General features: G+C 39.5%; 1 protein-coding gene across 3 annotated transcripts in view; it reads left to right on the top strand.

The window, feature by feature from the left end:
• The window catches only part of csmd2 (CUB and Sushi multiple domains 2), a 632,593-nt gene that overhangs the window by 369,040 nt on the left and 241,116 nt on the right, over nucleotides 1–22,437 (top strand). For 2 of the 3 annotated variants that reach the window (XM_062962418.1, XM_062962417.1), the window contains exon 13: nucleotides 10,812–10,994. The exons of the other annotated variant lie outside the window; for it this stretch is intronic. In XM_062962418.1, coding sequence (XP_062818488.1) covers nucleotides 10,812–10,994 — 183 coding nt within the window. The remainder of the gene's footprint in view (nucleotides 1–10,811; nucleotides 10,995–22,437) is intronic. 3 annotated transcript variants of the gene reach the window in all.

Genomic DNA, 22,437 nt, shown 5'->3' with positions numbered 1-22,437 from the left:
AATTACTGTGATATAATAATACAGAACAATATAATATCTAAAATCAGGACAGTAAATATAGAACAACACTCTGAAAGCATAAGCCACAGCAATGCGTGGCCGGGCAAAACAAGTATATTATAGAATTAATTCAGGGCCTTTTTACACTGCCATATAAAATCCAGATTATCTGCCTTGAACTGGATTATATGGCAGTGTAGACTCATATACTCCAGTTCAAAGCATATAATGTGGAGTATCTGTTTGGATAATCTGGATTATATGGCAGTGTAGAAGGGCCATGATGACACAGTGGATTAAACTGCTAAACTGAAGACTTGCTGATTGGAAGGTCGGCGGTTCAAATCTGTAGACAGGGTAAGCTCCCATTGTTAGCCCCAGCTTCTGCCAACCTAGCAGTTCGAAAATATGCAAATGTGAGTAGATCAATAGGTACTATCGGAGAATATGTCTTCTCTAGAACTTTTCTAAGAGCCCCCAGTGACGCAGCAGATTACAATGCTGAGCTGCTGAACTTGCTGACCAAAAGGTCTGTGGTTTTAATCCAGGGAGTGGGGTGAGCTCCCGCTGTTAGCCCCAGCTTCTGCCAACCTAGCAGTTCGAAAATATGCAAATGTGAGTAGATCACTTACAGGTACTTTATTTCCCATACCACCATACTTCGCCACAGCAACGCGTGGCCGGGCACAACTAGTACAGTATAAAATTACAGTATATAAATTTTAAAAATACGGTTGCTCAGATCTGTTCGTCCAAAAACCTCGTGCTTTATCCATAGGTCAGTCCATATCATCTTTATCATTTATTGGTTAAAAGATTGGTTTGACTGAGGTTAAGGTGAAGAACAAAACCTTGGAGAAAATCCTGAACCACAACAAATGTAGAACCTTTAAAATTTGCATGGTTGCTCTTTTAAAAAGAGTCTTTGCTGGAAGATTTTGTAGTCCAAAAGAGCAATGTCTCCAAATCCTATTGGGAATGCTAATATTCAGGCCACATAATACAATATGTTGACTATGATGCAACAAATACGGTGGGGAAAGTCACTTTGGATGCCCACCACACTGGATTCATGTAAGCAGAATGAGCACGTTTGAGGCCAAAAGGCTGACCTTGCTTCATGCTGCAGATATGAAAATGACCCTCCTGCTGTATCAGATGCTTTCCTCATCCGGTTTTTGAAAGAACTAGGTCAGAACAAGTAGTTTTCTCAGAGTGCTACACATGTATATATATATTTTTCCCAGTTGGCTCTCTGCCGACGCAGCTTTATGAGTTCATCAACCTTTGTAATGGATGTTTGCAGAATATTCAGGGGATGTTTATTTTTTAATGTACTTTTCTCTCCCCGCACTTCCCTCTTGCTTTCTGTTGCGCCTCCTCCTGACTGACTGCTATTGACCTCACTTAACGACTTCAAAGCTTAATGGAGTGAAGAGTCAAAAAAGAAAAAAAAGAAAGGGGAGGGGGACAACATTTCAAGTTTTTAGTTGACATTTTGCTCACACCATCTGGAGTTTGAGTTTGCACCGCATTCTCTCACCTCTTCTTCTCTTTGCAGAGCTTAACTTTAACTATTATTATTATTTTATTATGACACCGCAAACAAGATAGATATGCTGGATTTCATATCACAAAATCACAAGTTGAACACTTCCCAAGTGTATAGGACTGTGTGATATATTTTCGGATGATGCGCGCAGATCCCAGCAGGGTGGCCTTTTGCAGCTGGCAGATCGTAATTTTGTCAATGTCTATTGTTTCCAAATGCCGGCTGAGATCTTTTGGCACAGCACCCAATGTGTATATTTATTATTATTATTATTATTATTATTATTATTATTATTATTGACACAATGACGTTGTATGACACAGCAAACAAGATAGATATGCTGGATTTCGTATCACAAAATCACAAGTCGAACACTTCCCAAGTGTCTAGGACTGTGTGATGTATTTTCAGATGATGCGCACAGATCCCAGCAGGGTGGCCTTTTGCAGCTGGCAGATCGTAATTTTGTCAATGTCTATTGTTTCCAAATGCCGGCTGAGATCTTTTGGCACGGCACCCAATGTGCCGATCACCACCAGGACCACCTGCACTGGTTTCAGCCAGATTCTTTGAAGTTCAGTCTTGAGGTCCTGATAGCGGCTGAGTTTTTCCTGTTGTTTTTCGTCAATGCAACTGTCACCTGGGATGGCGACATCAATGATCCAAACCTTTTTCTTTTCCACAACTGTGATGTCTGGTGTGTTGTGTTCCAGAACTTTGTTAGTCTGGATTCGGAAGTCCCACAGTATCTTTGTGTGCTCATTTTCCAAGACCTTTGCAGGTTTGTGATCCCACCAGTTCTTTTTATTATTATTATTATTATTATTATTATTATTATTATTATTATTATTATATTCCAGTGTGAATCCAAAAGCTCAGGGGTGTGTGTCCAGGTTTTAGGAATATCATAACCCTTTCCCGGTAGGGATTCATATTTCCCACATTTAGGAATCATGATTTCAGACTTCAGCATGAGTTTTAAAGGAGTTTGTCATATCCCTGCACTGTAAATTCTCCCTATGGCCTCAAGCCATAGAAAGAATAATAATAATAATAATAATAATAATAATAATAATAATAATAATAATAATAACAACTCCAAAAGGCCACCCTACTGGGATCTGCGAGCATCATCCGAAAATACTTCACCCAGTCCTAGACACTTGGGAAGTGTTCGACTTGTGATTTTGTGATATGAAGTCCAACATTTCTATCTTGTTTGCTGTGTCATGCAATAAAATAATAATAATAATAATAATAATAATAATAATAATAATAATAATAATACTCCTGACCTCACAATCGTGTTAAAAAACAAAGTATGGATTGTCGATGTTGCAATCCCAAGAGACAGCAGGATTGAAGAAAAACAACTGGAAAAGCTGACACGATATGAGGATTTAAAGATCGAATTACAAAGGCTCTGGCACAAGCCAGTCAAGGTGGTCCCAGTGGTGATGGGCACACTGGGTGTAGTGCCTAAAGGCCTTGGCCTGCACTTAAACACAATTGGCGCTGACAAAATCCCCATCTGCCAGCTGCAGAAGGCCACCTTACTGGGATCTGCTCGCATTATTCGCCGATACATCACATAGTCATAGACACTTGGGAAGTACAACAGCCAACAGAGTGCCTTGTTGTGTTTCAAATAATAATAATAATAATAATAATAATAATAATAATAATAATAATAATACCAAATTACAATCTGCCAACTGCAAAAGGCCACCCTACTGGGATCTGCACGCATCATCCGAAAATACATCACACAGTCCTAGACACTTGGGAAGTGTTCGACTTGTGATTTTGTGATATGAAATCCAGCATATCTATCTTGTTTGCTGTGTCATAATAAAATAATAATAATAATAATAATAATAATAATAATAATAATAATAATAATAATAGATACCACTTTACCTTCCATGGCTCAATGCTATGGAATCCTCAGAGTTGTAGTTTGACAAGTTCTTTTGCCTTCTCTGCCAAAGAGTGCGGGTGTCTCAACAAACTACAACTTCCAAGATGCCATAACATTGAACCATGGCACTTCAAATGAAAAACACTTCCATTTTCAGCCTAAATACTACTCATATGTTGCCCAAGGAAACCCAAGATGCAGCAAGAAGATCATCAAGGTTAAAATCTGTACTTAAGATAAAAGTAAAGGTTTTCTCCTGACATTAAGTCTGGTTGTGTCCAGCTCTGGGGTTGGTGCTCATCTCCATTTTGAAGCCAGCGTTATTTGTAGAAACCTCCAAAGACATGTGGTTGGCATGACTCCATGGAGCGCTGTTATCTTCCCACCGGAGCAGTACCTATTGATCTACTCACATTTGCATGTTTTCGAACTACTAGGTTGGCAGAAGATGGAGCTAACAGCGGGAGCTCACCCCTCTCCCCGATTTCAAACCGCCCACCTTTTGGTCAACAAGTTCAGCAGCTCAGCGATTTAACTCACTGCACCATTGGGGACTCCAAAATCCACACTTACCATATGTAAAATGATCATTTGCTATTTTTGCATGGAAAATAATACATAACTGTACAGAAAATAGCACTCCTTAATACAGAAAATAATATTTACATGCAGATTTCGTACTTTCGTCACAGGAAATGCTGTTTCCTGTACCAAAAACGCTGTTTTCTCTGCCTGAATTTTTTTCAGAATAACATCTTCCATACAGAAAACAATATGGGAATTCTTTGTTGAATAAGACCTTGCACAGAACCTCATTGGTCCAAGGTTCTTCTTGTTAGTGTTTCTCAGCACTTAAGAAGCCCATTTTCACCAATTTTCAACTATATTTGAATATTCTTTCTGTTCCTAGGTACAAATTGTTCTATTGTCGCTACTCCTCTTATAATCAAGTTTTGGGGTTTTCTGGCAGAAACTAAACTCTTCTGTCAACTTTCCGGTGATCGTTTAATAGCAAGAGAAGTTAATTGCTCTGCTCCATCAGAAGCAGGGAGATGGATTTATGCAAATCCTGGATTAGATAATCCCATCAATAAAGAAGTTTTGGATTTGACATCAGAAATTGAAAAGATATGGCGATGTTGGAAAGAAACTTTCCGTTCCCTTTTTTCTGGTTTTTTTTTTTTTTTTTTTTTTTTTGCGGCGAGCAAACTGCAAAAACAAGGTGGTTGATCGCAGATGAAGGAGATTTTTGCAAAAGGGAGAAAAAAAAGCCCCAAAGTAAGTGGAACATGAGAGGGATCTGACATAGATTAATCGCAGCAACACACTGAAAAAGGCATAAAAGAGGGAGAACACTCTCAGTGTTAATAGCAACGGGGAGAAAAAAGGAATCCTTTCAAAATAAAAATGGAGCGTAAGCAGATAACAAGGGGAAATTACACCGGCAATATCCGTGGATCCTGAATACGATTTGTCTTTTTCTAAGCAGTGTCTCTCTGCAGGGGGAAAAATAGGATGGAAATAGAAGTACAAGTGTCGGGTCGTGGTTTGAGAAAAGCAAGAGGAAATGGATATCCCACCAGGTTGGGGTTCTGAAGTGTTCCTACCGTGGGCACAAATAAAGCACACAAAGGCATGCTTTCCTCCTTGTTCCTGCCATAAAACTCTTGCTTTGCATATTGTTCCATCTTTGGATCTGATGCCAAATGAGATATTAAACTGTGAATGTGAAGTGAAATAACAACTCTGGATATCCTCCCCACTCCCAATGGCTACCTAGTAGGCATGTCCGATCGACGAAAAAAATGTTTCAGTTCTCGTTTCTAAAGTAGGGAGCACTGGCACTTCGATATAGAAAGTATTTCCGATTTTTTCACCCAAAAATTTCGGATATTTCTGAAAATTCGTAATGATTCTAAATGTTTCTAAAATGGCGGATGCGCATGCGCAGTCGCTACACACCAGGCTCGTATGGCAATCTTCCATGTGAACGCAGAGGATGTTAGCCCCACCTTTGCGTCCATCGTGGAAGCTTCTGATTGGCCGGGGAGCGGCAGCCATGTTAGGCTGCGCTAAGCTCCCATTCAAGGTAGGTTTCAGAAACAAAAAAAAATTTAAAAATATTTTTTTAAATATGTTTTAAAAAATTGGGGGGGGGGGAATTAACGAACCATTAAGAGACAATTAGAGAATGGGCCAACAATGCTGGTTGCGCAGTGAGACAATGTCTCGGAATGCGTATCAAAAAGCAATAACAATCTGAAATAATTCCGATATACGATTCAAAACTATTTTTTGGAGATGTCTACTACCTAGCTCACCAAGGGCAGTTGTTGTTGTTTATGTTTTTTGGGTTTTTTTCTTGTTTTGCTTTTTGGGATTTTTTTGTGTCATGAGCGACTTGAGAAACTGCAAGTCGCTTCTGGTGTGAGAGAATTGGCTGTCTGCAAGGACGTTGCCCAGGGGACGCCCAGATGTTTTGATGTTTTATCGTCCTTGTGGGAGGCTTCTCTCATGTCCCTGCATGGAGCTGGAGCTGACAGAGGGAGCTCATCCGTGCTCTCCCCGGATGAGATTCGAACCTGGCAGCTTTCAGATCAGCAACCCAACCTTCAAGTCACAAGGCTTTAATCCCCTATGCCACTGGAGGCTCACTTTCTGTGAAGTGAAATAACAGCTCTGGATCTCCTTCCCGCTCCCAATGGCTACCTAGTTCATCAACTGCAGTTGCTGTTGTTGTTTTTGTTTTGTTATTTTGGGGGGGGGGGGGGGGTTGTGTCAGGAGCGACTTGAGAAACTGCAAGTCGCTTCTGGTGTGAGAGAATTGGCCATCTGCGAGGATGCTGCCCAAGGGACGCCCAGATGTTTTTCCCAGTGGCGCAGTGTGTTAAAGCACTGAGCTGCTGAACTTGCGGAGCAAAAGGTCCCAGGTTCAAATCCCAGGAGCGGAATGAGCGCCCAGTGATAGCCCCAGCTCCTACCAACCTAGCAGTTTGAAAACATGCAAATGTGAGTAGATCAATAGGTACCGCTCCAGCGGGAAGGTAACGGCGCTCCATGCAGTCATGCCAGCCACATGACCTGGAGGTGTCTACGGACAACGCCGGCTCTTTGGCTTAGAAATGGAGATGAGCACCAACCCCCAGAGTCGGACACGACTGGACTTAACTTCAGGGGAAACCTTTACCTTTACCTTTTACTATCCTTGTGGGAGGCTTCTCTCATGTCCGTGCATGGAGCTGGAGCTGATAGAGGGAGCTCATCCACGCTCTCCAAGGATTGGATTTGAACTGGCAACTTTCAGATCAGCAACCCAACCTTCAAGTCATCAGTCCTGCTGGCACAAGGGTTAAACCCAGTGCACCAACAGGGCCTCAATCAAGGGCAGTTATGGATAGTGGTCAGTGCAACACTGGCCAAATGACCTTGGAGGTGTTGATGGACATGCTAATGTGAGTAGATCAATAGGTACTGCTCTGGTAGGAAGGCAACGGCGCTCCATGCAGTCATGCCAATGGCCACATGACCTTGGAGGTGTCGATGGACATGCTAATGTGAGTAGATCAATAGGTACTGCTCTGGCAGGAAGGTAAGGACACTCCATGCAGTCATGCCCATGGCCACATGACCTTGGAGGTGTCTACGGACAACGCCGGCTCTTCAGCTTAGAAATGGAGATGAGCACCAACTTCCAGAGTCAGACATGACTGGACTTAATGTCAAGTGGAAACCTTTACCTACACAAAGTGTATGTGTTGTATAAGGGACTTTGTAAATCTCTATTTCAATTTCAGACCATTTTTTTCCTATGGAATTTTGGCATAAAAATACATTTAGGTTTGCAGTTGTACAGTGCAGTCCAAGGGCTCCAAAAATAACCTTTTGCTCCATTTTTCTTAAACTTCTCTAACGGTAAAATCTTTTTTCCGAGGTGGAATGTGAGGTTGTGTCTCATAGTTCTCGAACAGAAGTAATGTTTGTTAGAATCACGATCTTCCCCGAGGGCGTCCATGTCATAAAAATAATCCATGAACTCATTGGAAAGGACTTTACATTGCCATGTAGCCCTATTTCCAGGAACTGTTCTGGGTTTTGTTCTGAAAGATTGCGGTTTTGTAGCTTTCATCCAAAACGAAATATATTGGATTTGTAAGTCAGTGAGTTAATTACAAATTATGACAGGGTCAGTTTGCAGGTTACTACTCACAACGGGAACTTTCAGAAGAACTGGGTAGAAAACAAGTAGCTTGACAAATAGATACGAAGGAAGCTATTTATTGCCAATTCACAGAACTATATTTTAAAATAAGAAGTTGCCATGAGTTAACTCACCCAGTCTTTTTTATTGTTCCCAAATATTATTGCAACACTTCTGACTCAGGTGGCAAAGATAACCTGCTGTTAGCATGTTGAAAATACCTAATTCCCAAACCTTCATCATGAACTTTATGTAAATACTAGCTGTGCCCGGCCACGCGTTGCTGTGGCAAAGTGGTGGTGGTATTGGTTAAAAATTGTTGTGTAATTTTTATTTGATGTTATTTGCAATTTTTTTATTAATTTTATTGTAAGTTATATTTTTATTTATTTTATTATTTTCTTGTATTATTTTTAGTTATTTTCTGTTATTATAGTATTTTTCTTGTATCAATTTTTTAGTGTTTTTTATTATTTTTTATTGGGTTGCTAGGAGACCAAGTTGGAGGAGCTTAGCCTTCTAACTGGCAGCAATTGGATAAAAGCAATTATTCCTCTCTCTCTCTAATTAGGACTTTATTTTTCTTTTCTTTTTGTTGTATCAACCTAGAGGCGTGGATGATGGGTTGTGTTGTCAAATTTCGAGGTTGGGGGGCCTGTGGTTTTGTTGTTTTGTGGGTCGCCGTGATGCCATCACTCTTTTATATATATAGATTACATAACATGTTTATGTTTGATGGTTTATAGTTTTAATGGTTTAATTTATAGTCCTATGTTTTTGTTTTAGATATGTGATAATACTGTTTTTAATCGTATGTGAGGCATTGAATTTTTGCCATTTATTTGATGTGAACCACTTTGAGTCCCCCCAGGGGTGAGAAAAGTGGTATATAAATGAAATAAATAAATAAATAAATAAATAAATAACTCTCTTTTCTCCTACATTAACATGAGGAAATGATGGTGAATATGGGAAGGAATGGGTTGTGTAGTGAAACCACAACACTTTCGGAAGCTACACGACAATTCTTTTGATTCAACACCATTCTCTGACTCTTGGTGCATTAAAGGTGGTTTTTGATGTGGCTTAAAATGGACCAATTAGAACGTCAGCTAAAATGGGATGAGCTCTAAAAATAACTCTAAATGTATTTTTTAAATAATTAATCAGTGGAAGATTCCACTTATAGCACTCGGAACAGAATAATTGTTCTGGTCCTTCACCATTAAAGTATTACATGCATGAGCGGGGAAACGTTTTCATTGGTTGATCACAAGTTACTGCTTTCTTGTGTATGTTTTTAATTACCTCCTATTCATTTATTAGACGCATTCAAATCCCACTATAACACTCTAGCAGAGAAGTCAATGTATCTCATCCATTCTTCACCCATTCTACAAATCCCAGGGTTCGATATCATGGAGACATTGTACTTAAAGTGCTTTATCTGTGTATTGTGGACACGCTCTAGGGCTGTATCCATTCTTCAGAATTAATGGAGTCTGACAACACATTAAATGCCATGCTGTGAAATTCCAGGATGTCTAGTTTTTTCAGTTATTTATTGTATATACTCGAGTATAAGCCTAGTTTTTCAGCCCTTTTTTAAGACTGAAAAAGCCGCCCTTGGCTTATACTCGGGTGAAAGTCTTGGTTGGCTTATATTTGGGTCAGCTTATACTCGAGAATGTATGGTACATTTATTATTTTTCTCTATTATGCTTGAAATGTATATTTTTAATTCATAATGTATTTTAATAGTTTTAACTGTTTTATGTGCTGTTTTATATTGGTTTGTATGGGCATCTAATTGTTGCCACTGTTGTAAGCCGCCCTGAGTCCCTTCGGGTGAGAAGGGCGGAATATAAATGTGAGAAATAAATAAATAAATATTATACATATTTATATTATATATGTACATACATATACATACAGCCCAGAAAACACACAACAACCCAGTGTAGATCTAGCCTGGGAAAGTTACTGTATATACTCAAGTATAAGCCTAGTTTTTCAGCCCTTTTTTTTAAGACTGAAAAAGCCCCCCTCGGCTTATACTTGGGTGAGGGTCCTGGTTGGCTTATATTTGGGTCAGCTTATACTCGAGAATATATGGTACATTTATTATTTTTCTCCATTATAATTGGTATTACAGTAGAGTCTCTCTTATCCAACATTCACTTATCCAACATTCTGGATTATCCAACGCATTTTTGTAGTCAATGCTTTCAATACATCGTGATATTTTGGTGCTAAATTCATAAATACAGTAATTACTACGTAGCATTACTGCCTATTGAACTACTTTTTCTGTCAAATTTGTTGTATAACTTGATGTTTTGGTGCTTAATTTGTAAAATCATAACCTAATTTGATGTTTAATAGGCTTTTACTTAATGCCTCCTTATTATCCAACATATTCGCTTATCCAACATTCTGCTGGCCCGTTTATGTTGGATAAGTGAGACTCTACTGTATTACATTTATTTTACTCTATTTTTATTATTACAGTATTAATACATGTATTATTTCACTCTGATCTTATTATTATTATTATATTTTTATTTACACTATTTATTATTACATGTATTATTTTCCTGTATTTATTATTATTATTATTATTATTATTATTATTATTATTATTATTATTATTATTATTATGGAGCCCCCAGATGGCGTAGTGGACTAAGTGACTTGAAGGTTGGGTTGCTGACCTGAAAGCTGCCAGGTTCGAATCCCACCTGGGGAGAGTGTGGATGAGCTCCCTCTATCAGCTCCAGCTCCATGCGGGGACACGAGAGAAGCCTCCCACAAGGATGGAAAAACATCAAAATATCCGGGCGTCCCCTGGGCAACGTCCTTGCAGACGGCCAATTCTCTCACTCCAGAAGCAACTCCGGTTGCTCCTGACACGAAAAAAAAAATTATTATTATTATTATTACATGTCTTATTTTACTCTATACAAGCTTGGAATCATAACAAACCAGGCGTCCCTAATTGTATCACATGTGGCAGTGTTTTTTTCCTGGGAAAAAAAATCCTAGAATCTCAAGAAGCATCTATAAATGGGTGGTGGGCACATGCATATATATATCGCTTTCCCCCTACTTCTCTTCTTGTCTGTTTTTGTTTCTTTCAGAGATCGACCAAGGCGGCTGCGGAGACCCGGGAGTGCCAGCCTACGGCCGGAGAGAAGGCTCCACTTTTCGCCACGGGGACTCGCTGACGTTTGAATGCCAGCCCGCATTTGAACTGAAAGGACAGAAAACAATCACTTGCCAAAAGAGTAGCCAGTGGTCCTCTCTGAAACCAGTCTGTGTTTGTAAGTCCGAGAGAAGGGGCATCCCTTGAGTCATTTGAGATGTGGGTATACATTTCGACAGTGTAGGTCAGGGGTCCCCAAACTAAGGCCCAGGGGCCGGATGCGGCCCTCCATGGTCATTTACCTGGCCCCCGCCCTCAGTTTTAGACTTAGGCTCCCCCAAAGTCTGAAATGACCTGAAGGCACACAACAACAACAGTCCTACTTAACTAGACTATCTCTTTGGCCAGAAGCAGGCTCACACTTCCCATTGAAATCCTGATAGGTTTACAGTATGTTTGTTAAAATTGTTTTTATTTTCAAATATTATATTGTTTTTTTCATTTACTAATATTGTGCTATGGTAATAATATAATATATTGTGTATACATATAATATTGATAATAATATTATAATGTAATACAATATAAAATTATTTATTTATTTATTTATTTGTTACGCCGCCCTTCTCACCCAATAGGAAACTAAGGACAGCTAATAATAAAATTATAATATAATAATCTATATATATAAAAGAGTGATGGCATCAGGGCAGCGGACAAAACAACAAAACAACAAAACAACAAAACTACAGGCCCCCCAACCTCTAAATTCGACAACACAACCCATCATCCACGGCTCTAGGTTGATACAACAAAAAGAAAAGAAAAATAAAGTCCTAATTACAGGGAGAGGGATAATAGTTTTTATCCAATTGCTGCCAGTTACAAGGCTAAGTTCCGCCCACTTGGTCTCCTAGCAACCTACTCAGCCCAGGGGACAGGCACAGTTAGGCCTCACTTAGGCCTCTTCCACAGATTATCAGATTTGAACTGGATTATATGGCAGTGGACTCAAGGCCCTTCCACACACCTATATAACCCATTTAGAATCTTATATTATCTGCTTTGAACTGGATTATCTTGACTCCACACTGCCATATAATTATTATTTGAAAAAGAAATACGAACAAATCCCTATGCACACTGCACATGTCTTATTTGTAGTGCAAAACAACAACAACAATGAAAGAACAATAAAATATTTTAAAATGAAAACAATTTTAACCAACATAAACCTATCAGGCCAATGAGATAGTCAAGTTAATTAGGATTGTTGTTGTTGTCGTTGTTCTTGTGTGCCTTCAAGTCAAGTGGGCGAGCCTAAGTCTAAAATTATTTAATTATTCATTTACTACATTTATTTACTACATTTATATCCCACCCTTCTCACCCCGAAGGGAACTCAGAGCAGCTGTATGTACATACAATATATTATTAGCATAGCACAATATTAGCATTATATATTACTATATTGAACTATACCAGTATACTGTAATATTATATGTAATATATAACATGTAATTAATATTATTATATGGTATTATTATTAGTATTACATTGTATAACATAATATCAATATCATATGTATATATAATATATTATATTATTAAAACTGATATAAAAATATTATATTATAAAACTGAGGGCGGGGGCCAGGTAAATGATCTTGGAGGGCCGCATCCGGCCCCCAGGCCTTAGTTTGGGGATCCCTGGTATAGACCTTCTAGCAGCATCAGAAACTTGCATTTTCTGCAAGACCAGCTGAGATCTTTGCACTCGTGTTGAGCCTCTTGCTGGCTTAGAGAATACACTTGGCATGTAGTTATGGAAAGGTCAGCAAGGATTATGCTTTAGGCCTGTCCCTTTATGCTCTACTAGCTGTGCCCGGCCACGCGTTGCTGTGGCAAAGTGGTGGTGGTATTGGTTAAAAATTGTTGTGTCATTTTTATTTGACGTTATTTGCATTTTTTATTAATTTTATTGTAAGTTATATTTTATTTATTATATTTTATTATTTTCTTGTATTATTTTAGTTATTTTCTGTTATTATAGTATTTTATTGTATTAATTTTTAGTGTTTTTATTATTTTTATTGGGTTGCTAGGAGACCAAGTTGGAGGAGCTTAGCCTTCTAACTGGCAGCAATTGGATAAAAGCAATTATTCCTCTCTCTCTCTAATTAGGACTTTATTTTTCTTTTCTTTTTGTTGTATCAACCTAGAGGCGTGGATGATGGGTTGTGTTGTCAAATTTCGAGGTTGGGGGGCCTGTAGTTTTGTTGTTTTGTGGGTCGCCATGCTGCCATCACTCTTTTATATAGATAGATAGATTGGAGTGGGAGGCAGATAGAGGAAGCTATGAATGTGGGCCTTCAAATTGTGGGTCTTGAAATGCTCCAGCAGAGTCAGTGGTGACTCTCATCACATGAGAAATTTTAGCTCCCAGTTGAGCGACAGAGACCCACATCACCCACCTCATGATGTAGCCTCACTTCTGGTAGGGTGCCATTGCTCAACTAGGGTGTCCTAGGATGTTGCGCCACCAACACGGGAGCCTTCTCGTGCCCCCTCGTGTCACGGGAACAAGCTGTGGGGCAACGGTTCCCCATATGTGATGGGGAAGCATTGCTGCTTGCCAGGATGAGCATGGAGCACCGGGATTGTCCCACTCATCAATGTCAATAGGTCCTTCAAGTTAATTGGGGTAAGAGGCAGGTTATTCTAATCTGGAAAAAAAACACATGTTTCCTGGATAGAAGTATGTGGCACTTGAAGCATGTTTTCTCCCCAGCAAACATGATTTTAATGCATTTTTCCGGTACAGAAGAATTCCTTGAATTATTTTTTTAAATATTCAAGTACCATGAAAAACAACTGCACCAAAGTCTCACTGCTTTTCCACCAGGAAATAAATATCGTATATACCCGAAGATAAGCCGAGTTTTTCAGCCCTTTTTTTGAGCTGAAAAAGCCTCCCTCGTCTTATAATGGGGTCAAGCTCAAGGCCGGGCAACAGAACCTGGAGGCAATTGCTTGCAATATATGATCTATTTCTCTCTTACCGTCCCTTATCAGTGTGTTTTCCAAAGCCTCCCTCGCTCTTAACCAAGGGATTGTTTTGAAAAGGGAAAGATGCCCTTGTAAGTCAGGAAGAAGAAAAATATATATCCATTAATCTTATAAAAGCATTTTCCCCTGAAATATTTGTTGAACTCTCCTACAGATATATAGGCATTAACCTCCTGCATGCATTTGCAATCCCTATGTACTTATATATTTGTATCTATCAATCTATATACATTAATTTTATATATGAATTTCCCCCCCATATGTTTGCAGGTTTTTGCAAATCCTATATACATATAGATCCATGTACCTATATAACTGTATCCATATATACACACTAGCTTTGCCCGGCCACGTGTTGCTGTGGCTTATGAGAATCATTTGTGGAGTAGCAGTGAATAGCCTTGCAGCCTCAAAGCCTGGCCGTTTTCCGGAGTAGCTGGAGCTTTTTGTTGTATGAACGTAGAGGCATGGGTGAGGGGTTGTGCTGCCAAGTTTAGTATTTCTGGGATGTGTAGTTTTGTTGTTTTGTTCAAGGCCGAAATTCCATTACTCTTTTATATATATAGATTATTTAGCCTACTGATGCCTCGATTAATGTAATTAGCTGCCTCATTTCCCACCTTCAGCTTATACTCCGGTCAATAAATTATCCCGGGTTTTTTGGTAAAATTAGGTGCCTCAGCTTATATTTGGATTAGCTTATACTCAAGTATATACGGTAACGGAGAATGTTCTTTTCATTCCTAATGACTATTGGTGACTTTTTTTTTAGAAGGGGCTGTGTGTGTGTCCCTCAAACCCAAGCAATGCAAGGGATGAGAAAAACGTTCCAAAATAGACAAAAGTGGTCAAAAAAGTACTGAGAAACTTTGGTGAGGATCAGTCTTGACATTAGGATCGCTATAGTTTGAGACTTCCAAGTGGTTGCATTGTGGCTAAAGGTGGGGTTTTTTGGTTCCGTGCAGAAAATGTAATCTATTACTGCATGGGAAATGATGTGATGTTTGCACAGAATAGTTCCAAAAAAAAAATTGCAATCACGCATTGCTTTCTTCAAGCAAAAAAGGAGAATCCTAAGTAAACATAGGTGGATGCCGGTTGCATTTCCTTTTGCATTGGCATTGGGAAAGGAGACTGGATGAGTCTCACTTGTCCAAAGAGAAACTGGAATTGAGGTCTATCTAGCACCCAAATCCAATTTGGCTGGGAAGGAAAGGCAAACAGGTTAGCATGAAGGTCTTTGCAAACAGAATCATAGTAGGCAAAGCAAAGTATCCTCCCATCTCCTCAAACAAAAGAACAACACAGCATCATAGGTAAACACCAGAGGGAAATATATTTAGTTTATTTGCTCAAAGTATTTCTCTGCCACGTTTTTCAGAGCAAATCCCTTCCCAGGTGGTGAACTAAGATAAGTAGAACTGGGGCGAAAACAATAACATTCAAATGAAGCGATCCGGTTACACGAGTGAAAAGTAGGAACAGTTTCAAGCACAATTCACAAGAAAACGTTGACTTGAACCAGCAGTTTTGGTCATTTTAGGGAACCTTACAGGCCAAAAAAAGGGGAGTAATTTTGTAATTGTGAATTGTGATTCCCAAAGATTTCCAGGAGGAGCCTGTTCTGGATATCTGATGTTTTTAAGGTCTGCAAAACAAATCTATATATATAAAAGGGTAATGAAATTTCGGCCTAGGACAAAACAACAAAACTGCACATCCCAGAAACACTAAACTTGGCAGCACAACCCCTCATCCATGCCTCTACGTTCATATAACAAAAAGAAAAGAAATATAAAGCCCTAAATAGAGGGAGAGGAATAATTGTTTTTATCCAATTGCTGCCAGTTAGAAGGCTAAGCTCTGCCCACTTGGTCTCCTAGCAACCTACTCAGCCCAGGAGACAGGCAGAGTTAGGCCTCACTTAGGCCTCTTCCACACTGCCTATAAAAAACAGATTATCTGATTTTAACTGGATTATATGGCAGTGTAGACTCAAGGCCCTTCCACACAGCTATATAACCCATTTATAATGGACTTAATGTAAGGTAAAACCTTTACCCTTTACCTTAACTATCACCAATTCCTCAATACTTTTATTTCCCATACCACCAGACTTCGCCACAGCAACGCGTGGCCGGGCACAGCTAGTGAACACATATATACATAGTCTACTTTAAAACTAAGCATGGTGGAAACCTATCTATTATCTGCGAATAATATTAAAAGGACTTGAGACCATCATTAAGAAGACCTAAATCCAGTTGTTTAGCCCAACAAGAGTCAATCCATTGTGTCAATGAGATTTGTATAAGTGCTCATATATGTTCAGCAATTTATTTAATGGGTCTACTTTAGATGGGACTGGTAATTGGATCTATTGATCTAGCCACGAAACCAGCTGTCAAGGCTGGTAAAGAGACTCTGGTCTCAAAACGTGGTCAGTTACCTGCTACCTATTTGTTGTGCTTATTAGACCACTTCTCAAATATTTAATTGTCTTCTTCCGATCGATAGGGACAATTAGCCGTAAACTTAAGAGATCATAGAAGGAAAGATAAACAATGTACTAACTGATGGAGAAAGATAGACGGCATATGCCTTTTGCATTCTTTTCAAAGAGATGGAGATATAATGGAGTAGGTTGGATATATACTGCCATATAATCCAGTTACAGTAGAGTTTCACTTATCCACCACTCGCTTATCCAACGTTCTGGATTATCCAACACGTTTTTGTAGTCAATGTTTTCAATATATCGTGATATTTTGATGCTAAATTCATAAATACAGTAATTACTACATAGCATTACTGCGTATTGAACTACCTTTTCTGCCAAATTTGTTGTCTAACATGATGCTTCATTTGTAAAATCATAACCTAATTTGATGTTTAAGAGGCTTTTCCTTAATGCCTCCTTATTATCCAACATATTTGCTTATCCAACATTCTGCCGGCCCGTTTATGTTGGATAAGTGAGACTCTACTGTACTTTGAACTGGATTATATGAGTCTACACTGCCACATAATCCAGTTCAAAGCAGATCATCTGGATTTAGAATCTGGAGTATCGATGGGGCCTGGAACAAGCATCCCTGACTCCCTCTACTCATGGGAAGAAATAAAAATATGAATTGGGGCTGTGGAAATAACTCTTCACATTGAAGTATATGAGCTCTCCCAACTCAATGGAAGAAAGTTATGGACTTTGGATGTAGGAATATTGGAGGCAGGTCTGGTGTCCTCACATGTGCCCTCAACGCTTTTGGCCATCCATTGAGCAAGTCTAGACAAACTCCACATGGGTGTTGTTCCTTTAGGGTAGAGATTCCCAAGCTCTAGTCTTCCAAGTGTTTTGGTCTTCATCTCTTCAAAGCCACCTTGGTCAGTGGTCAGGAATTCTTGGAGAGGAAGTGCAAAACATCTAGAGGACAAAAGTTTGGAACCTCTGCATTATAATACTACACTTGATCTCAGCCAAAAAGGTCAAGAAGTATTATAATAACTCCAAAGTGTAGTCCTTACAATAGAAGGTGAATCAGCAGAACTTGGAGATTTTCTTATTTCAAAATGTCAGTGAATATCTCTCAGCTGAGAGGCATTCTCGGCAGGTGGAATGACCACTCAAAGGTTTGGGCAACTTGACAGATAGACTCACCACGGTCTCCATCTCATAACCTCTTGCCCAAGGGTCCAGAAAATTGCTTTCTATTGATGCGTGAAGTCTCCACTGACAAATATTCAGGAGATGTATGAAGAGCAAGGGTAGTGTCGTTATTGTATGGATGAAATTGCATTTGTCTCATGAGAATCTTCTGCCCATGACAGTTGACCTTCTCCGACCCTTTCATAGACCACAGCTATGTGATGGTTGAGCAAATCATGAAATAAGCAAGTGTGTGTTAACTAGAAGTAGCTCTTTCCAAGAGTAAAGCTAAATAATCCTCCACCAATAAATCTCTGTTAGCTCTAATTTTATTTATACAGCAAGACCTCCTTATCCATAGGGGATATGCTCCAATGCCACCACCTGTGGATGCCAGAAAAAATGGATAGTACTAAAAAACCTATATTTTTTCTTCCTCCCCGTCACCTACTTTCCTTTAACCACACTTCCATAACAAGAGAAAAGTGAAAAGTCAACTTCTGTTCCTAGTATCCATAGAATTGCACTGAAACACCAAGAAATGTCCATAGTGGTGACCATAGGTAACCGAATAAACTCGCAGAGAAATGGGTCTTGATATGACATGTGGGATTTAATATAGACATTGTCATGAAAACTGGCTTCTGTAATTGGACCATGCATGTTCTGTGACTGGATCCATCCTTAATGGCTTTGTTCTTTCATGCAGATGTGAGTTTTCAACACCATATGGTTGTCTTATTCAGCTCTCCACCATCTTTCTTTCGAATATCTTTGGGTTCATATGAGTCCTTGAGGCTCTCCTTCAGAAAGAGATGGTGGAAGCTCTGAAACAGTTCCAACTCCTAGGAAGAATGTCTGTGTGTATATATTTTAAACCAAGAGGAACAATGTGCCTTGTTTAGCACCAAACAAAATCTTCAAGAGTACATAGGTGTATGGACATACCATATTTATGATCTCTGGTCCAAGTATCTTCTCTAGACAATATGAGATGCTTCTGAGGGCAACAATTGAGATGGGATGATGATGATGTGATAGCTTGAAAAAATAGAACAAATGTATATTAATATGATGTGGAACGTGGACAATGAGGGCCTCTGTATCGGTCACCTGTACTTTTTGTTGTGGTTTGAGAATCTTATATCTTGTGGCTTCCTCATCATAAAAGCCAGGGGAACAAGGGGGAGGAACAAGCCATATCCGATCTTCCCAGTTCTGTCTTCTACTTATCAAACCTTATAACAGAAAGGAGTATGTTTACATGAAAATGTGGTATTAGCAATAAGATGATGAGATACGTTGTTGGGTAAGTTACATGCAAAGCGTTGATGAAAACCTATGGCAAGGCAATGTTCTCTCACGCGAGGATGAAAAATGTCCTGACATTTCTCCCTCCAGCTTCAGATTACTGGAGCACCTCCTGCTCATTTTTTGGATTTTGGGACTATTTTTGTGAAAATTGTGTGAAGGATGTTTCTAACGTTTTGTTGTTGTCGTTGTTGTATAATGTTGTACTCAAAGGATATAAGGTTTAGGTTGTTCCCAAAAAGAAGTGCTGGGTTGTCGTTTGTCAGGAATGTTCTTGTTTGACACTACTTGTCATGGTTCAGAATTATGGGGTTTGTTGTTTTATATGGTCTTTAGCCTGCCTCGCCAAACTGCAACTCCTCCGTTTCCACTTAGTAGTGACAAACTAAATTAATTCTGCAATGTATATGCATGCATCCTTCGTTTTCCGTTCCCTCTAATTACGAGAGCTGCTGATTGGGACGTTAATGCCATGAATCAACTTGTAAATATGACTTAGTAAGCAAGCTAGGATTGAGGAATCATTATCTGCCTGTTGTTTTGAAAGGCAGATGCATTTGAAAACGGTTGCGGTTGTAATTCCGCTCTTTGAGCACAACTGGCAAAGCAATACATCGGGTCTACAGATTACCTTTCCACAGGCTTATATCCAATCCCCTTAAGCCTTGTTACATTTACTGATGGTCTCAAGAATAAGCCACCTGTCGCACGGGTATTCCAAGGCATTCTCATATAAGCAGATATATTTCTGAAACGTGCGTCCCAACACGATCATCCGTTTGCCACGAAAGTTCAAACTGCTGATCTGTGTCGACTTTGTCATCTTCAGTGTTATACCTTTCATTATTATTGTTTTTTGCTTGTTTTTAATGTCCGTGTTTAGCGGTAATGGTTGCGGAGTGAACCTTTGTCTCCATGACCTTTTTTCATTTCTTCCCACTATAAAGAAAGGAGGATATAAAAACGATTATTTCATTTATTGCAGTTGTAGTTTGTGCTTCATTCTTATGATTGTAGGCATAGGGAAACATAAGCGTTACACTTAGAGTTGCCCCCAAAGCATTAGAAATGCAGGATATAAATTAGTTGAATACTAGCTTTGCCCAGCCACGCGTTGCTGTGGCAAAGTATGGTGGTATGGGAAATAAAGTATTGAGGAATTGGTGGTAGTTAAGGTAAAGGGTCAAGGTTTTCCCTGATATTAAGTCCGTTATAAATGGGTTATATAGCTGTGTGGAAGGGCCTTGAGTCTACACTGCCATATAATCCAGTTCAAATCAGATAATCTGTATTTTATAGGCAGTGTGGAAGAGGCCTAAGTGAGGCCTAACTCTGCCTGTCCCCTGGGCTAGTGGTTTGCTAGGAGATCCAGTGGGTGGAGCTTAGCCTTCTAACTGGCAGCAATTGGATAAAAACAATTATTCCTCTCCCTCTAATTAGGACTTTATTTTTGTTTTCTTTTTGTTGTATGACCGTAGAGGCATGGATGAGGGGTTGTGCTGCCAAGTTTAGTGTTTCTGGGATGTGCAGTTTTGTTGTTTTGTCCTAGGCTGAAATTTCATTACCCTTTTATATATATAGATAGTGCACTATATCTGTAGGGAGTATCTTGCTGGGCTTCCTATGAACCTATAAATAATCGTGACCCTTATAGAAATGAATGGCATCTGGTGGGAAAATGCCATAGATTTGCACTGAAGAACCTAGAAAATACCTGTGGAGAGCATCTCCCTAGCATTCATAGGTCCTCAAGTACAACTCTATCCCCCACTTCTGATGGAAACATATACAGTAGAGTCTCACTTATCCAAGACTCGCTTATCCAAGGTTTTGGATTATCCAAGGCATTTTTGTAGTCAATGTTTTAAATATATTGTGATATTTTGGTGCTAAATTCATAAATACAGTAACTACAACATAACATTACTGCGTATTGAACTACTTTTTCTGTCAAATTTGTTGTATAACATGATGTTTTGGTGCTTAATTTGTAAAATCATAACTTAAATTGATGTTTAATAGGCTTTTCCTTAATCCCTCCTTATTATCCAAGGTGTTTGCTTATCCAAGGTTCTGCCGGCCCGTTTAGCCTGGATAAGTGAGACTCTACTGTAATAGAACCTTCTGTTGTGACTCAGCTGGAGCCTCAGAGTGACTCTGATGGGGATTATGGGATCCAGGTTCAGGATGATGAGATTCAGGTTCAAGATGACTCTGATGGGAATTATGGGATTCAGATTCAGAGTGTTCCTGCTGTGAGAGATGAGGAGCAGGGAGGCTTTCCCACGGCAGGAAATGGTGTTGATGATACTGAAGCTAGCCAGGTGCAAAGGGAGGACAGCTCCCGGTCTGATAGCATGCAGACAGACGCTAATGCTAACGAGCTGTCTGGCAGACAGAATCTTTGGATTGAGCTGTCTGTTTGGAATTCAGGATTCACAGAAGTGCTAGAATAGCAAACAAGAGGGAGGCCAGAGGCCAAAGAAATGCGTTCATGCTATGAAAGGGTATTAAAAGACTGTGCGGAGAGAGAAATCTTTGTCAAAGCAACTTCTCTTTTGAGTCAAGAAGCCAGCTCTTGCTTTCCTGGATTCTCTTGCAGCCTTTGTGTATTCATGTTCATGGGACTCTGTCATGTATTAATGGAACCTTGTTTTATGCCTCACATTTTCTTGTATTATTCTTTATAGCCTTGTTTTGCAACAATCTTTGGGAACTTTACTTTTGCTTTTTAAGAACTATTAATTTCCTATTTCCTAATACACTACAAAATACTTCAACCTGTGTACAGCCTGGTGTATTTAGCAAGGTGAAGCTAACCTGAGGTGCGACACCTTCCTCCCGACATTAGGATAGGGTGGGCAGCCTTGTCCTTATGCTAGGACAATCTGGGGATGATCCAGACCCTTCTCTTCCCCTCCTGGCCCACCCCTCCCAGTGTGTGCCTGGCCCCGGACAATGAGGCCGCAAGAAAAAGTTTGCCCATGCCTGACCTAGAAGATGCATAAAGATAACACTTTTTTTGGTCGTGAGTAAGTAGAATTTCATGGGAGGGAAGCATAACTCTTATTTGGAAGGACAATGCCCAGTAGCTCCACTCTGCTCCATTTCATCAGGCTCTTCCTCACAACTAGTTTTATTCGTGAAGAAGGCATGCATTCCTTGGTTGGTTCTACGTTTTTCACCAGATCTGATATTGTAGGCTTTGGGGGTGGAAAAGAAAATGATTTAGATGGAATAGTCAAGATGTGTATTGTAGTGTATTCGTTGCTGTTAATTGCTATCAAGTCAGCTCCGACTCATGGTGACCCTATGAAAGAAAGGTCCTACTCAGATCTTACAGAGTCAAAGCTTTCTTGACTGAGTCTATCCAACTGTACTGCAGTCTTCTTTGTTTCCTTCTACCTTACTAGGCATTATTGTATTTTCTAATGAGTCTTGTCTCCTCATGATATAGTGACAGTACAACAATCTTAGTTTAGTCAACTTAGATTCCAAGGGAAGTTCAGGCTTTATTTGCTCTCATACTTTCGGTAAGTCCATGATATCTGATCATAGAACTCCCCCTCCATTATATTTCAAATGAGTTGATTATT

Source organism: Anolis carolinensis, unplaced genomic scaffold (genome assembly GCF_035594765.1).
Source record: "Anolis carolinensis isolate JA03-04 unplaced genomic scaffold, rAnoCar3.1.pri scaffold_10, whole genome shotgun sequence".
NCBI classification, from domain to species: domain Eukaryota; kingdom Metazoa; phylum Chordata; class Lepidosauria; order Squamata; family Dactyloidae; genus Anolis; species Anolis carolinensis.
This window is presented reverse-complemented; position numbering and strand designations above follow the sequence as displayed.